At 58.7% G+C, this 17,768-nt stretch overlaps 1 protein-coding gene across 1 annotated transcript; it reads right to left on the reverse strand.

The window, feature by feature from the left end:
- Positions 1–1,835: 1,835 nt before the first annotated feature.
- On the reverse strand, positions 1,836–9,474 carry MADCAM1 (mucosal vascular addressin cell adhesion molecule 1). The gene is made up of 5 exons (XM_014516832.2): positions 8,919–9,474; positions 6,255–6,527; positions 5,419–5,739; positions 4,165–4,908; positions 1,836–3,172 (listed from the first exon to the last, which is right to left on the reverse strand). The coding sequence occupies exons 1-5, from the start codon at positions 8,974–8,976 to the stop codon at positions 3,048–3,050; spliced, it is 1,521 nt and encodes a 506-aa protein (XP_014372318.1). The 5' UTR covers positions 8,977–9,474; the 3' UTR covers positions 1,836–3,047.
- Positions 9,475–17,768: the final 8,294 nt, after the last annotated feature.

Below are 17,768 nucleotides of genomic sequence, written 5' to 3' on the forward strand. Positions count from 1 at the left end.
TTTCCCTTGAGACGTCTCTCCTCTGACCTTGCTAACATCCCTGTCCCAGCTTCACTGTGTGAACATCTGAGCTCCTGGGGCTTGGGGAAGGGGCAGGGGAGCCAACGCCAGGGTTCCTCGTCCTGAGTACGTGCAGCACCGTAGCTAGATTCCTGGCGGCCCTGGGTGAACTTTTAGTTTTGGGCTCCCTTTTGCTAGAAATAATGATAATAATTAAAAAAAAATGACCATTTTCAGGCCCCCTTTCTGTCTGGGCCTGGGCAGCTACCCAGTTCACCTATGCCTGTATGTCCAGCGTTGAGTACGTGCTCCCATGTGCCCGCGCTGTTCCATGTACTCGAGATGCAGCCCGGCATTAAAGCTGCTGGTCCCAGGAGGCCTGTGGCTTTGATGGCTGCGGCCGTCCCACCTGGTGATCTCCGTCTTCAGGTCACTCCAGTCACAGCCCTGCCGCCACCTCTGGGTTCGGGTTGCTGGCATCCGGCACTGGGTGCTTGGCAGCTCTTGCTCCACGAGCTCGGTTATACTCCCCTGACTTGCCACACGAGGAGGAGAGGGAGGCACGTCTGACCTCCAGTCGCAGCAGGAGAGGGGCTGGGAGCAGGGTCCTTTGCTCTGTGCCCATGCTGGAGAAGGAGAATCCCCCTCTTTACAACCCTACATTCTCCCCCCTTGTCTGGGGCACGGACTCTGGCCAAAGGGAACTATCGCAGCACCAAGGCTACAACGTAAGTGAGGGGCTTTTGCCTCGTTTGCTGACATGCAGCTTTCAGGGGGAGATGGGCTCTGGCAAGACTGAGTCTCCTGAACGTTTCCCATGTCTGCCTTTATAAAAGGGGTTACAAAGTTGGCCCTGAGACTCTCATTGCACCTGGAGCTGGAGTGGGGGTGAGGGAGTGGGGCAGGGATTAGCCAACAGCAGGTGACACAGGGCAAGAAGATCCCTGCCCAAACCCAAGCAGTGGGTGTGGGGGGACAAGGGCTTGCTGTGTTACCCCAGAGGGTGCAGCTACTTGTACAGATGCAGCCGGGGCCCCGCTGTGGGGCTGCCATGACAGCTGCAGCATGTCATCCCGCAGGAGACGGCACCCTGCCCTGGCTCTGGCTGGGCACCGCAGGGCTCTGGCTTTGCAGAAAGACACATGAGGGCAGAGAAAGGATTTCCCCTTTTACCAGTTGCTGTGCCCAGCTGGGCTCATCCTCCCTGGGACTCCCAGCTCTGCCTTTGCCACGGCAGCGCAGCCGGAACGAGCCAGAGGGGCTCTGCATTGGCTTCGCCCGTGAAAGTGCCCGGATGGATCCCCCCGGGCTGAAGTCCCTTGTCCTGGCAGAGCTGGGGGCGGGGTGCGAGCCTGCTCAGGGCAGCCGTCCTCCGAGTGCAAAAGGCCCCGTGATCCAGCGCTGCTCAGTTACGGAGCAAACGCCCGGGGAAGCTCTCAGAGGAGTCTCGTCAAACTAGGGCCCACGCTGCCTCTCCAGAGGCTGGGGAGAGAGGTCCCCACACATCTGGGCAAGCCGCGTGGACAAGGCCTCGAAGGGCAGGTTGCTGTCTTCCCCCAGAGCCACGCTGCCAGGGCAGGAGCCCCCACTGCAGACCGGGCCGCGCTGGCCTCGGCAGCCACCGGCTGTCTCAGCAGAGGCTCGGCCGCCCGAGGAGGGAGCCAGCGAGTCACGGAGGCCAGGCTGGGCCAACGCCAACCCCTCCTGCCCTGGCTGGGAACTTACTGACCTTAGGGCCTGGTTGAGCTTGTGTCTCCCCTTCGTCTCCGCTTGGTCGATTCCTCCCCCCAGATGACGCCAGCCCTGAACCCTGTGCCCTGATGGGGAAGTTCTCTAGGAAGTTCCCCAGGGAAGCTGGGGGGGATTTCTCCACTGCGTGACACGGTGCGGGGGGGGCGCAGACAGCGGGATGGGGAAGCGAGAGCCGGGTGCTCCGCTGGACTCGGGGCAAGGAGGTCGGTCGGCTCCTTCCAGGATTCCCGGTTCCTCGGCTCGGACCGGGCTCTGCTGTGAACCCCGGTGAGGTCGGTGCAGCCCGGCTGCCATCCCCCACCCGCCCGCTCCGTCTGAGCCTCCTGCAAACTCGGGGGCTCCCAGAGCTGCTGAAGGCTGGACTCTGGCTTTGGGTTTTAAAGGCAGGGGAACAACGGGCCTGGCCCCCCACCACCCTGCCCCACGCACCAACCCCCACCTAGAGACAGAAGCGCCAAGGAGCCGAAGAAACCCTTGAAAAGGCCACTTTATTAGGACAGCCGTGCTCCACGCAGCAGGCGCCACGGCGCTGCCGACGCGCCACGGACACAGCTGGATCCCTGCTCCAGCTGCGGAGGGGGGCAGGGGAAGGTCTTGGGCACCCTGAAAGGGAACGCGTGTCGGTCTCCACCTGGTTCGCGGTGGATGTGGGCCGTGTCGAGGGAAGCGGGACGGGCACCCCATAGCCCCCTCTCCAGCCTTCACGGGGTACAGGGAGATCAAGGACACCCCTGCCCTTGCACAGGGCACCTCCGTGATGATCCAGCACCAGGCATCAGCCTCCGTGGTCACCTCTCCATAGCCCTAAAACCAACGTGCTTGAGACCAAAGGCCCTGGGAGCATCGGGTGCTGTAACCCCCAAGGAAGGGACGGAGGCAAGTCCAGGGAGATTCGACTCATCCTCTCCGCCTGGAGCTCGGGCAAGGAGGGAGTTAGCGCTCAGCGAAGGGGAGATCCACGGCACTTCTGAGAGCCGGCTGGTCCCCGCGGCCTGTCCGACTGCCCCACGAAGTTCAAAGCCACTCACTAATCGCGGCTACCACCGAGCCAGGCCCCAGCACCCGGCTGGACGAGAGCCCCAACCGCTGCAGCGCACTGGAGCCAGAAATCACAACGTCCGGGAGCAGGATGGAGGCAGGGACAGAAACGGGCTGCTCCAGGCCTGTCCGCTCCCCTCTGCTCAGCGCTCGCTGGCTGACCTTGGCACCAGCCCAGGCTCTGCCCTGGGCCCCTTCAATCCCAGCAAGAACGGGGGGTCATCCAAGGGCGACTGCGACAGGCCTGTGTGCGCCCCTTAGGACACGTTGTACCGGGATTTGAGCCGTTTCCAGAGGCGATGAGACGCGAAGCCCGTGATGATCAGTCCCAGGAGGGAGCCGGCCGTCCCCACCGCGATGGCTGTGTTGGCGCTGAACGTGTCTGCAAGGAGAAGCCAAGAGGGGCGTTAGAGCCCAGGGCACGTAGGCACGGAGCTGCCTGGCACTGGATAAAAGCATTGCGATTCAGATGCTCTCCTCTCCGACGGGGAAATTCCCTGAGCTCACATATGCGAAGCGGGGTGGAAAGCAATGCTGACCTTTCAGACAGGCTCACGGGGCAATAGAAAAAGCAGCTCCGTGCCAAAGCGGAAGAGCAGATCGGGGTGCCACGCAGCCCAGGGCACTGAGAACGGGCCGTGGACCTTCTGGCCTGGCAGGGGGCCGAGCCAGGCTCGAAATGGGGCTGGATGCATTCACGGAGGAGAGATCTAGCAACGGCTATTGAACACAACAGGCGGAGGCATTTCCTCTGCCATCTCTAGCCCTAAAGTGGTGGATGGCAAGGAGGGCACCATCCGCACCTCTAGAGGTATCCAGTTCGACGATCCTTCTCTACAGTACCCACCCGTGCCATGTCAGAGATGGGTGACTGGGCCAGCCAGACCACTGGTCTGACTCGGTCTGGCCAACTGGGGCTGGGTGCAGATGCCCTTTGGACACCAGGTCTCCACCAGCCCCTACGGCTGCGTGGGCAAGTCTTGCAGGTGAAGAGACAAGGTCTGCTCCCTTCAGCTCGAGGCAGGAGTGCGCTGGCTGGGCTGGGAGGGAGACCTGTGCTGCTCGTGCCTGGGCCACAGGGTGGGATTTGGAGCAGTTGCCCCAGCTCTCAAGGTCACCATGCCACCGGGAGATGGACACCAGAACGAGCCCGGTGCTCTGCCCTCATCTCTGCACAGTACGTTCCCTGCCCCATGCCTGCCAGAGCCGGCAGGGAGGTTATAGCGACCCGGCTCCATGCTCCGGATGGAGTGGCTGCTTGGGAGAGCCCGATCTCCCCGTGCAATGAACTTGCGGGGGCATTTCCCCATGTCCAGCTTCAGCCCCTTGCCCCCGCCCGGGGACCACCGGCCGAGCCTGCGTGCCCTCACTCACCAGGAGACACGGTGATGTGCAGATGTGCTATCTGGGGCCTGGCGCTGAGCAGGACGCACTGATAGTCTCCCTGGTGCTCTGGGGCTACCCGGTTGATCCTCAGCGTGGATTTGCCCTCGGACAGCTCCTCCTGGTACCGGGACAGCGCCAGCGGGGTCTTCACCCACTGGATGGTGACCTCCTCGCGGCACTCGGTGTAGCACACCACATTCAGGGCTTTCCCGGTGATGCCCTTGGGAGGCACTGGTCTGATGAAGAGGTTGCAGGTGGCCTTGGTTTTGGGGCTGTCCGGGGGATCGTGGGTGGTGCTTTTGGGGCACCGGGTGCTAACGGGTTCTGGAGTTGGAGAGCTCCCTGTGGCATCCTTCGGCTCCGCACTGGGGCTCCCGCTCACCAGGGCTGGGCTAGTGCCGGTGTTCGAGTCCCTAGTGGTGTCTGCAGGGTCCAGCGAGGCAGCCGCGGTCCCTGGGGGCTGCGACGTCACGGTGAGCACCGCGGTGGGGATCTCGGTCGGAGCAGTCTGCCCAGGGGGCAGGGTCTCGGCTGTAGCCACCAAGGCAGTGGCCGCGTTCTCCGTGGGGGCCGGGGACTCCAGCTTCGGGGTCCCACTGGGGGAGCTGGGGATCTCCGGCCCTGCAGTGCTGGCAGGGTCCCTGGCTGTGCTGGAGGTCTCTGCAGCAGACGGTGGCTCGGTTTCGGGGATCTCTGTGGTGGTGGCCAGCTCCAGGGATGGCTTCGTTACAGCTGTGAACAGATGTTGATTCTTAAAACTTATCAATGCCCCCTGTTCCCAGGAGCTGGGACGACATAGGTGCTATTCCTCACCCCTTTTACCACGGGAGGCAAGAACCTGCCACTGTCCCGTGGCTGCCTCTCCCCTCCGAAACCAGCCACAGAGGGGGCTGGCATGGAAACCTCGAGTCCCATCAGCCCCTTTGCCTTCCCCATCATAATGCACCCGACCTGGGACAAGCAGCTCTCCCAGCAGGACTCGAGCTAGGGAAGGAGGAGAGCCACGGAGGTTGATAGCTCTCGTGGAAAGAAGTCAGAGACCTCAGGAACAGGGGGGAGATGTATAGAGGGCCGAGGAAGGTGAACGTATCAGATTCAGGGGCGACTGGGGTTAGGGAGGGAGCAGTGCAATTCTCCCAGGGGTGTAGGTTCAAAACAGGGGAGTTTTGCTGAAGCTCTGCATAGCACTAGCCCGGCCCCAGATCTAGGCACTAAGAGGCCTGGCTTTGTCCTCCAACTCACCTGCTACGGGCACGGCCACTGCTCGATCCTGCTGGAAATGCCTCTGGGGCTGGGACAGAAACAGCTCCGCTTGGCACCGAAACTCCGCGCCCTCCGTCACGTCGGCTGCGGGGACGTCCAGCTGCGCGCGGTAGTACAACAGCTCGTCCTCATCCTCGTCCTCCTCCGGCTCCGCGGTCCCCAGCTTCTGGTCCCCCCGGTACCAGCTCAGGATCAGCCTGCCAGGCGGGTAGACCTTGCTCATGGAGCAGAAGAGCCGGGCCGGCTGCCCGGCCACCAGCTCCTTGGGCTCGGAGTCCAGCTGCAGCGTGTCTGGAAAAGCTGAAGGAAGAATTACAGGTGAGAAGCAGCCAGCTTCGTCCCTCGTGGCTGCCTGCCGCGCGGCTAGGAGTTAGTTGCAAAAGGACTGATGTGTTTAGGAGCCGGGGAGGGGGTGGGCATCAAAGCCCCACGCAGGCCAGAGCACCGAACTATAGGGCTTGGGTTTCAGAGGGGCGGCGCACAGCTCCCAGGGCCTTTGCGGCTGCTGCTCCCCTCTGAAAACCTGCCCCCCATCATGGTCCCAGGTGCCGTCTTGCTTTGGCCGGCTGCTTCTTCCACCCCAGGAGTGGCTGCATTTCAGCCAGGCCCCTGGACTGAGGGAGGAGGCGATGCCTCAAAGGGGTCCGGGAGCCCTGAAGTCCATGGGAACGTAGGCACCCTGGGACTACTTTGTCTGCAGAAGAGACGACAGGGGAGCTGGAGACCACAGAGGCAGCGTCTCAGCGCCCGGTCTGCAGCGGGTGGCAAGAGCATGGCAGGACATCGCTGCGAGGGGCACCGCGTGGGACACTTACAGTACACTTCCAGGTAGACGGACGTCTGGATGATCGTTTGGCAGAACCCCAGGCAGATCTTGGTGCCCCGCGTGGTGACGTGGGCATTGGTGACTTGCAGGATGCTGTGGCTGGGGAAGGACAGGATGTTCCCCAGGTTGGTGTCCAGCCCTTTCCACTCCACCTTGCCGTTCGGACAGTCCAGAGAGCAGTTGAGCTGGATGGACCCTCCGAGCTCGACCAGCGGCTCGCGGGGCAGCACGGTCAGCGCGGGGCGGGTGCTGGGCAGCGGGCCTGGTGGGAGAGAACGCAACGGGCCTTGAGACAAAGGAGGAAGAGATCTCGCACCCGGCGAGTCTCCAAAAGTTACAAACGGATCCCGTTTTGCAGCGCGGCAGAGCGCCGAAGCCTGCGGCCGCCCGTCCCAGGAGGATTTTGCCATTGACATCCGTGGATCCAGGACGTCTCACTTCCCTGCAGATAGGCAACCTCCAAAGCCAAGGATCCACAAACAGTCAGAGATCCCCCCCAGGCATTTCCAGGATGAGGAAACATTGTCCCAGGGCGGCTGGCCAAAATCCCCGCTCTCGCAGCTGTCACGCCGAGCGGGGTGGCGGGCGCAGAGGGACGGGACAGCCCACGCCACCCAGATCCTGCTTCCTCTAAAGCAGCTGCTGCTTGTTCCCAGCAGTGGCAGGGAATTGGGTACATGGACTTTTAGCCTGACCCAGACGGGGAGATTTGATGCCGTGCAAGGGCTGATGTCTCCCACCCCAGAGGTGGCTGCATTTCACCAATGCTCCTTGTAAAACCCTTTGAGTTCGGGGAAGGATCTCAGAGCGTGGGGGGAAAAGCTCGCCGTCCATCTCCACCTACCGCACAGATTTTACAACCGCTTATTAAAAACCGGGCCCGAACAGCCGTCCTCCCCAGTGCTTTAACCCCCTGCTGCCCCCCAGGAGCCGGGCAGCCCGTGCGGAGTAGGAACACTGTCAATCATAGACGAACAATGCAAATTTCTCAGCCTCGTTATAGCATTTAAGGGCAAAGGCCTGGCTGGTTTTTTTAAAGCTGAACTCAGATCTCCCTCCACTTCCCCTTGGGTTTTGCAAGGCGAGGAAGTGCCAGGTGCACGTGAAATGACCTCTTCCACGCTCGCTGCCAATGCAGAGGGACGGGTTATGGAAAGAAAAGCTTGCGTTCATGACTCGGATCGTATTTTTCCATCTCTAATGAGATGTTCGTACCCAGGGGCCCTACCCACGGCGGTCCGCACACGCAGCCCCCGCTGGGGGAGACATCGCTGCAAAGCAACGGCAAGGAAACTTTGACCAAGGCCCCTGCACAGCGTCGAGAGAAAAAGCAAAAGGGCCTGAATTCGCCGCGGGGCCGGTGTAAACTGGAACCGTTGGAGCTGACGCAGTTTACATCAGCTGAGGATCCGGCTGCGACCCCGACCCAGCGGTCCCCATCTCGCTGCCCACAAGGGACTGGGCGTCCCAGTGCCAAGCCTTGCCCCCAGCCAGCGGGAACACACGGGGACGACTGGCAGAGCCCCCAGCCCTCGGTAGTGGCAGGTGGGCATTTGCTGCCCCCCGAGAAATAGCCCCCGATGCTTCCCCTCTTATTCAAACCCATTCATATTATTTACATTGTATTATCCTGATTCCGAGAGATGAGATTATAATTAACCTACACCGTTTTATTGCGACCGCCGCTATGCCTCTTCATATGATCCTGAGATTAACAGTAAGATACGGATATCAATAAATTCAACATTCAAGTTATTAGTATGCATATCATGCATATTCTTCCATTAATATTATTCAAATCCTCCTAGCAAGCGGTGGCACAAGGGCAGAAGCACGGGGACGGGGCATGAATGAGGTCCCAGTTGTGACTGGGAGGGGAAGGGAGCCCGTGGGATGGGATGGGACGGTGTGGGGGGGGGTCTGCAGACCTGGGGCAAGAGGGGCCGTTTCAAAACCCACTTTGCAGAGAGGAGTCTCCATCACAAAGCGATCCCATTCTGTGCCGCTAAACCGGCTTTGACGGCCGCAGGCCCAGGCTGGCACGGCTACTGGAGCGTGGCAGCACAGGGGACCCGTGTGTCACGACAGATGCCGCATAACCCGCGGGGTCAGCTCCAGATGTCTCCCGCGGTATCAAAATTAGGCCCTGAACTATTTACGTTGGACTAAGAGCTCAAGCCAGCCCTCGCGGAGATTCAGTTGTGTCAACATTTCTAATCCCGCTCGCTTCGTGCTGGGCAGAGCCAGACAGCTAAGGGATAAAAAAGTTCCCCCGACGCGGACGTGCATTTTTCTCCCTTCCTTGAGCCGGTTTTAATAAGGTTTAAGCTGGGAGGGGAGAAAAAATTAAGAAAAAAAAAAAAAAGGAAATCAATGGATTATAGACCTATGCGCCGCGCAGGCGAGTGGGGATAAAACCTCTGCCCGAGTTGGAGGGTGGAGATGGGTGGGTTTCCAGGGGGGCTCCGTGCAAACGGGCACAGATCGCCTGTAGGAGCCTTGACAGGCAGGTCAAAGCAAAGGGGCGGCATCACACCCGGAGACGGTGGGTACCAGGCTGCCAGCAACACCTGGCGCTACGTAGAGCAGCTCAGGTCTTAGCCGAGGCAACGATGCCACCCAGCGCAGACAGCTGCATGTCCAGGCGACTTACCCCCGCAGCTCCAGCCCAGGTGGAGGAGGAAGAAGGGGAGGAAAGGAGTTGGCTTCATGGCTGCTTTTCCTCTCTCTGCGATGCCAGGAGCAACAGGCAGCCGTCGGCTTGCGCTCCTTCCAACCAGCCGAACGGACGCCGGTGCGGCCGTGTCTGCCCACGAGCTTTAAGTACCGAAAACCCGCCCCCCGGGACTCAGAACCGGCCCCTTGCCAGTAGGTCCCTGACCCTCCCGGCCTTCCGGATATTTTCAGAGGGGATTTCTAGGCTTATTTTAAGAATAACTTTAACCCCCGAACAGCCGGAGAGCTGAGGCACCCCCCTTAAAGGCTGGTGCGGGGAGACAAACCCGGGTCCGGGGGATGCTCAGATGCCCCGTGCCTTCCCCGAACCTCCAGATCCCAACAGAAGCAGCCCAGGGATGATCCTCTGATAACCCCCAAGGTCTCTAAGGTCACTGGACATCTCGGTGACCAAGACGTCTAGTGACCTTCCCTGCTGGCTGTGCCTCAGTTTCTTCATCTGAGACACAGCAATAGCGGCTTTGAAAAGGGCTCCAAGAACCACCATGTACTACCATCTCTTGGGGGACTTTGCAGCTCCGCTCCGAAATCCCCTTGCATCTGTTTTCCACACCTGGGAGCTCGGGGCATCCTCAGGGACACCGGGATTTAGCCTAGAAACAACAGGCGCTCGACTCAAATCTTCCACCGGCACCACGGAAATCCCTTTGCCCAGCCCCGAAACGCGGCCTCTGTCTGGGGTGGAAACTAGGTGGAGAGGGACAACCCGAGAGCACGGCCAAGCTCCTGCGGCTCGAGCTGCGGGGGAGAGCGGGGAGGCCGGCTGCAGGAATGTGGGCCTGGGAGGGAAATCGGGGCCCTTGGCAGCGGATGGCGGCTCGTAGCTCCAAGCGTGCAGCCCCATCCATCAGCCCCGGGGAGGAAGGGGGCTCCTGAGGATCAGAGAACCACCCCATTTGCTCTGGGGCAACAGCAAGGAGGCCCCAGCTAATCCCACCCGCCCTCGGGAAGAGGCGAACGGGAACAGCTCAGCCCTGGAACCCGTTCGAGGGCCGCCGGACCAGGATTTCACGCCGGCTGGGGGGCGTCAAGGTGACCCGGACCCAGTGCAAATTAAAACGTAGGGCTTTGAAGAGACGGCACAGCATGGGAAGGGACGAGGACAGTGGTGGATGGGCCTGGGAGGCAGCACAACCCCCAGTTGCCCCTGGAGGGAGCACATAAAGAGGGGGCACCGAGAAGCTGGGGTTAAACGGGTTAAACCCGGCAAGGAAAGGCCAGCTCAGCGGGGAATTAGGCAGCTGCTTTCCAGCAGCTCCCGAGCCAGCTGGTACCAGCAAATCCCAGACACGCAGAACAACACGCTCCTAGCAGCCTTCCAAGGCACCGCCCAGCTCCCCAGAGGCCTGCGTGCTGCGGGTGCTGGGCGTTTTCTTGCAATCTGCTTCCTGAGGCAATCTGCTCTCAGCTCCTCGCATGCCACAGCACCCCGAGCACAGATCCTGCCCCACTGCCCAGCCCCGAGCACGGATCAGACAACGACCCATCCTATGGGGCAGCCGGGCTGCCCACACTCCCGCGCGGGCATCCCCGGCTGCAAGAGGCTGAGCCCGCCTGCACGACCCGTGGCACACACGGGCAGGGTACGGCCTCATGCATGATGCCAGGCTGCAGAGCCTCACGCGCGGAGGGTGCTGCATCCCTGGAGGTTTTGCGGTTGGCTCCAAGAGCGGCCGACGTGCGAGGCACCTCCAGGCGGTCACGTCCAAACCTACAGTGCAAGCGCTGGCAGCTCTCGTGGCTTTATCACCAGTCTTGCGGTCACGGGCTTTCGAATGTCAAGCCTCCTGGAAGCAGACGTCCCCATAGGAAGCTGCGCGCATGTGTGTATATCTGCCTCTACGAGAGCGAGGGGATGAGGATGTCAGCTTTCATCCAGAAATGAGTCAATCCCTCGCGATTACGTTTTCATACCAGATTTGTGCAGAGGTTTCAAAAGCCAGAGGGTAAATAAGATCCCAAGGTTTGATTCCCACCCCCCTTAAAAATCAATTCAAATTTGAGGGTTTGGGGTTCTTGGCTCCTTAGCTTTGAGCATCTATGGTTGGCACTTCCTGTCGCATCGTTGCCACCAAGACAAACCCTGAAGAGCTGGTCCTGCAGTCGCCCGGCGAAACATGTGGGAAGCTTCATGTCTCTCCTGCTTTGGATTCGCTCCTTTTCCTTTCCACGCTATCCATGGATGGAGGAGATCGGTGAAGCTGGAGGTCAAAGATAGGACAAACAGATCGGCCAGCTTTGGAAAGCCACACACGCGTGGTGAAGGAAACCAGCTGGTTGAAGCCACAAGGAAGGGGAAGCTGGGGTCCTTGGCACCCGGTTTCCGGGGCCATGGCAGAGCAAGTTGCACAGGAAGAAGGTGGGAGCATGCTTGGACATCCTGGAGAACACGGCAATGAGAAGCAAAAGGCACCTAATAGTGCAATCGCCCCCAAGGTACCGGTCGCAGCGCAGAGATCTCACTGCGCAGACACTGGGCCAACCAATGCAATCACGGATAGCAGTAGAGGCCACAGAGCATCTTTCCAAGCAGCTGGCTCCTAGGGGAGGGAGGAATACCATACGCCCACGCAGGAGCGAGCTCAGCTGTTTCTTCCCTACACATTAGACTTTCTAATCTTCAGTCGTCCGTAGCCTTCCCTCCCATCCCCACGGTGCTAAGGAACTTGGCAGCCCACAGCTCCCATGCCATCCCTGCTGTCCGGTTGTGGCTTTGCTTTGAAAACAGTTTTTCTTTAGGAAGCGAGTGCCCTTCACAGGACACACACCACTTCTGCAGTGCCTCCATCTCTGGCAGGCCTCCCTTTGGGTCTTCTCCTGGTCTAGCCCGAGCAACGCGTGACGTGTACAAGTGCCCCTAACATCGTCCATAGATTCAAGGGTCGGATCAGAGGACCATCTAGTCCAACCCCCTGCTCCTGGCAGGCAAGACAAGGGTCAGAAGAGGAGCACAGCCCAGTTCGGGGCACAGCGGGGCTGCAGTCGCATCCTGCTTCCCCAAAAATCAATCAAGAACAGCTCCCACTCAGCATGTTACTCCATGGGGCTCGTTAGAGGCAGGGTCTGGGGTGTGAGATCTCCTTGCGGAGATGGCACGGGCAGGTCTTGGAGAAAGCCACTGCACAGCTGTTGCAACATGTGGTAGGAGGCATCCTCGTCCTCAGGGATCCTTGGGAGACATGCAACATGCCAGGGGCAGGGTCCAATCCTTAACCCCGCCTCCAGCTCTGGTGTGGACCCCTTGACAACATCTCCGGTCCCGTGGGGCTCTCCAGCACCGTCCAGGCTCAGAATGGTCCCCTCTTCCAAGCAGGACCCATTTCTAGCCCCCACTACCGCAACGTGGGCAAGTTGCTTTTCTCTCTGTGCTTCAGTTCCTCCCACTTGAAGGGGTGCTGGGAGGATAAATACATTCAGGGCTGCGTGTCTCAGACCAACACGGCTACCAAATCCATCTCCGAAACGTGGAAGATGCCAAATTTGTAGTCGATTTTGGAACGATCGACTTCATTGCTAAACAACAAAGGAAGATTTCTGCACCTCCCCGCCATCTGACGCCGCCAGGGGAGAAGTCCTGCCTCATCTGCACATCAAAGAGCAACTCGCACAAGGAAGAAATGCAAAGATCCAGATCTCTTGGTTCAGACAGGATACCTTTGATTAGACCAACTGGTCTACTACAATTATTAGTCCCAGCTGGTCTAATAAAAAGGTATCATCTGTGAAGCAAGAGTTCTGGATTTTTGCATTTCTTCTCATCTCCGACCAACTCGGCTACCAAATACATCCCACTCGCACAAAGAAACTCTGAGGGACCCAGAGGAACAGACTTCCACCTTCAGCTTCCTCTGTGCAAAAATGAAGTGTATTGCCTACCTCCGGGGACTTTTACCGTCTTTTAAATTTCCCCTCGGCCTGAAGAAGGGCGCGTGAGCCCGAATGCTTGCAAAGAAAGCTCACTTTCTTGTGATTTCTTAGTTGGTCTAATGAAAGGTATCGTGTCCGAGCTAAGAGCTGTAGAGTCTTGCATTTCTTTTGGTCTTGGACCAACACGGCTACCAAAATGCATCCCATTCGGGGGTGCATGGCATTGATGCTATGGGGCTCAGAGAGAAAAGTGTGGTCTTGGCGGGGCTCAGGGCTTTTCCCAGCTCCCACGAAGTCTCGGCAGGCTGTCGCCCTTCAGGGCTGGCCTGGTATTCCCCATGCTTGCCCCAGTGATGACCTGGCTTATAACCGGCCTCCTGCCCTCATTTCACACTCTGCAGGAAACCTGCTCCCGTTACCGCAAGAGGCAAAATGAAAGCATCTCAGAATGGAAATCATCTCCTTCACACCATTGTCTTTCTTTTCGTGGCAAACTCATTTCTGACTGTCGGAGGGGCGAGGGTGAGGGGGGCCGGAGGCCCCACCCTGAGTGCCGTCGGCCAGCCGTGGGGCAGCCCGCAGCTTTGTCCTTGACCGCGGGTACCACGCAGCCTTTCTGGAAGGTCCCTTGCGATAAGGAGGTTTGGGAACAAAGAACGGCAGAGCGTGCTGAAGGCCAGGCCACAATAAAAGTGCTGCTTCCTGGAAGCCACGTGCTGGAGACTTTGCTCCTTTCCATCCTCCCTTGCCAGATCCAGTCCCCAGACGTCCCATCACTGCTCCTGGAGACCCGGCAGATGCATAAGCGCAAGCACGGGTGTGCGATCTTAATCGCCATCCCGAATTCCCTAATGCTAAGGTTGTCGAGCCCAACTTTCTCCGCAAGTCTCAGCCAGGCAAGGGAGAAAGCTGAGCTGGATACAACAATCCACAGCCTCCCGCTGCCTTGCGAGTCATGCAGAAATCCCAGCAGGGAAGTACCTGTCCCCATTATGCCCAGGGCAGGGAAACGGAGGCATGGTAAGAGAAACATCGGGCCCACCCTCGAATAGCAAACGAGGGGGTAGTATCAGGGCTGCAGCCAAAGGATCCGGTCTCGCGGCTGCGTGGGCTAGCAGATAGGTGTGCTTCGTGCATCTGCTCACGTGAGCGCTCAGCTACAGGTATGCAGGGAGTGATGGAGAGCAAAAACACCTGGTAAATCCCAGAGAGGCTGGGTGACAAGGAAGAGGGGAAGAAAGCTGCATTAAAACGAACAAAAGGAAGGTCTTCACCCAGCGTGTAGACTCGCTGCCACAAGGTGTGGTTTAAGCCCGATTCAACAAGGGATTGGGCGCATTCTTGGAGGAAAGGGGCATCGGTCGCTATTGAGCAAGGGGAGGGAGCGAAGGACACGGCCTCTGAATCAGAATTTCCTAGACGTTAAATGCTGGAGGCTGCAAGTGGAAGAGTGGGAAAAACCCTGGTCAAGCCCAGGTCACTCTCCTTTCAGCATCTGCTCTGCCGCTGCAGGGCAAGAGACAGGGCAAGGGGGGCCTAGGGTCTGGCCCGGGACATGGCAGAGGGGAATGTGGTAGCAGCGAGTCTGGGCAGGTGCCCAGCAGGAACTACATGTACCAGTCTCAGCCTACATCTCTCCCAGCAGAAAGCAAGCCTCGTCTTCAGCCATCCCCCGTGTCAGCAGTCCGCCAAGTCCAAATTCCTCTCTGCTTACCCTACCATCCCTGGCCCCGGCAGCAACGCTGAATTCATTTGAAATAAGAAAAGGCACCGAACACTGCTAAGGGGTTGAGGCACCAGGGCCCCTGGCTCTCCCATTACCCCGCCGACGTGTGGCTGCTGGCTGGGTGACACTGGCCAATGCTGAGCTAGGCATTTTTTCAGGCAGGAAAAGGAGGCAGAAGTGGCTCCCCCAGGGTCCCACAGGAAGCCTGCTGCTGATTCAGGGCTGGGGTCCAGATTTCCTGGCTGAGGCCCGTCTTAGCCACAAGATCATCATTCATCCCCAGGACCAGCCAGAGTCTTAAAGCACCAGCTTTGGTTTTGTGAAGCTGCTTTCCCTTGAAATGAGGCAGTCGCTGCGATGCAACCAGCAGACCCCAAAGTTTCACTAAACCCCATCGGAGGGGAAGCGGGCACCACGCGTCTGATCACAAAGCAGCACAGGAGCTGGCCGAGTGCTTGGAGCCATGTCAGCGCAATGCTGGGCAGCCCAGAGCAAGAGCACGGGGTCCCCTGCCTAGCCCACGGCAATGATTTGAACCCAAGTCAGCACTGCCAGTCCCTTGACCTGGTCTAACGAAGCAAACTCTGGCAGCAGCAGGTTGTCAACCTCCAAGCAGACCAGTCACTAGCCGAAAACACGCGCTGGGCTATAAGTGTGGCTTGCACAACATCCAGGTGCTGTATAGGATGGCCCGAGGGCTCTGCTAACCTGGTTATTTCATCATTTCAGGGATCTTTCAGAGCCCTGGATCGAAGGACCTTCTTGCAGTAGACAAGAGGGTGCCGAAGAAGCTCCTAACCATTCTTTAGCAGGAAGACAGACTGTTCTTGGGATCCTCTAGGTGAATTTGTCCACAGCACGGACAGCAAAAGGCAGAGTGGGGTGGGGTAGGGTAGGGTCTGTTATTGGCAGGGATCAGAAAGAACAAGGCCAGATCTGGTGACCCTATCTCGGGGATGACTTCCACAAGAGGCTAAGAGGAGGGTGGGTTGCATCCTGCCGTGGTCCAAGTTCGGCAGGGCCTTTGGTGGAGAAGCCAAGCACTGAATGGTGTTTGGTGAAGCAGCTCATCTGCTGGTGTACCCTAGCTGTGATATAAGTGTGTGCATGGCCTACAGAGCTTGAACCAAGCAGCAGCCAGATCCCAGGCGCCTGGAGGCAGAGTCCCCATCGCACGTGCTAAGCAAGAAGCAAGGCGGGCAGGAGTGTCCAAAAGCCCCCCTGGCTCACCAAGGGTGTCCGGGAATGCCTGCTTGCCAAAAGGGTGGCGTACGCCCGGTGGAAGGGGGGTGTAATCTCCAAAGAGGAGTATACCTCCTCTGCTCGGGCCTGCAGGCGGGCTGTTAGGAAGGCCAAGGCGGAGATAGAGCTCGGATTAGCGTCCAGGATTAAGGATAACAAAAAGTCCTTTTTCAAATATATTGGGAGGATGAAGAAGGCGCCAGGTAATGTGGGGCCCCTGCAGGATATGCGGGGCAATCTGGTGGTTGCGTCAGAGGATAAAGCGGACCTCTTTAACCAATTCTTCACCTCCGTTTTCTTGTGCAGGGACCGGGACTTCCCTGCTGTGATAGAAGCCGGACGCGAGGGGATCGCCTTCAGACCTCAGGTTGGGGAGGACCGGGTTAGAGAGCTTCTGGAGGGGCTGGACGCGTTCAAGTCAGCGGGTCCGGATGCTCTCCACCCCAGGGTGCTGAGGGAGCTGGCTGGGGTTATTGCAGGGCCCCTGGCACGGCTCTACAAGCGATCGTGGTGCTTGGGCCAGGTGCCAGACGATTGGAAGGTAGCTAATGTGGTCCCCATCTTCAAGAAAGGGAAAAGGGAGGACCCGGGCAATTATAGGCCCGTCAGTCTTACCTCAATCCTGGGGAAGCTCTTTGAGAAGATCATCAAGGAGCACATTTGTGATGGGCCGGCATCCGAGATGATGCTCAGGGGCAATCAGCATGGATTTATTAGGGGGAGATCATGTCAGACCAACCTGATTGCCTTTTATGATCAGGTCACAAAGGCCATGGATGCAGGTGTCGCGGTGGATGTAGTCTTTCTGGACTTCAGCAAGGCCTTTGACACCGTCTCTCACCCCATCCTAATTAGTAAACTAGGCGACTGTGGCATAGATGCCTACACGGTCAGATGGATTGCAGATTGGCTGAAGGGTCGCACTCAGAGGGTGGTGGTGGATGGATCATATTCGACTTGGGGGGAGGTGGGTAGTGGAGTCCCTCAGGGCTCGGTCCTGGGCCCTGCGCTGTTCAATGTCTTCATCAGCGATCTTGATGTTGGGGTGGAGAGCAACCTGTTTAAATTCGCTGATGACACCAAAATTTGGGGGGAGGTGAGCACGCTAGCAGGGAGAGAGAGATTGCAGAAGGATCTGGATAGGTTACAGGGGTGGGCAGACAGGAACAGGATGCGTTTCAATACGGACAAGTGCAGGGTGCTGCACTTGGGTAGTAGGAACCAGCAGCACACTTATACGATGGGGAGCTCCCTACTTGAGAGCACGGAGGCGGAAAGGGATCTTGGTGTCATTATTGACTCCAAGATGAACATGGGCCGACAATGTGAGGTCATGGTTGGCAGGGCTAACCGGACCTTGTCGTGCATCCACAGGTGCATCTCGAGTAGAGCCAGGGAGGTGATCCTCCCCCTCTATGCGACGCTGGTCAGGCCGCAGCTGGAGTATTGTGTCCAGTTCTGTGCGCCCCATTTCAGGAGGGATGTGGACAACATGGAGAGGGTCCAGAGGAGGGCCACCCGCATGATCCGGGGACAACAGGGCAGACCCTACAGTGAGAGACTGCGGGACCTGAACCTATTCAGCCTCCACAAGAGAAGGCTGAGGGGGGACCTGGTGACCGTCTATAAACTCACTAGGGGGAACCAGAAGGGTTTGGGGGAGACGCTGTTTCCCCTAGCCCCCGCTGGCATAACAAGGAGTAATGGGCACAAGTTGATGGAGAGGAGGTACAGATTGGACATCCGAAAAAACTACTTCACAGTTAGGGCGGCTAGGCGCTGGAACCAACTTCCAAGGGAGGTGGTGCTGGCCCCTACCCTGGGGATCTTTAAGAAGAGGCTGGATACTTACCTGGCTGGACTCATTTGAGTCCCGTTTTTGTTTTTAGGGTGAGTGGTTTTGTTTGTGTTTTTGGGTTGTTCTCCCGCCCT

The sequence above is a fragment of the Alligator sinensis genome, unplaced genomic scaffold (assembly GCF_000455745.1).
Source record: "Alligator sinensis unplaced genomic scaffold, ASM45574v1 scaffold1295_1, whole genome shotgun sequence".
Classification (NCBI taxonomy): Eukaryota; Metazoa; Chordata; order Crocodylia; family Alligatoridae; genus Alligator; species Alligator sinensis.

Bases quoted from the DNA above. Each gene is read 5' to 3' on its own strand.
- MADCAM1 (XM_014516832.2), bottom strand. From the start codon at position 8,976: ATGAAGCCAACTCCTTTCCTCCCCTTCTTCCTCCTCCACCTGGGCTGG. The intron at 6,528-8,918 runs GTAAGTCGCCTG...CTCTCCCACCAG, and splicing joins CCTGGGCTGGAGCTGCGGGG to GCCCGCTGCCCAGCACCCGC. The intron at 3,173-4,164 runs GTGAGTGAGGGC...TTCTCCTTGCAG, and splicing joins GCACATCACCGTGTCTCCTG to ACACGTTCAGCGCCAACACA.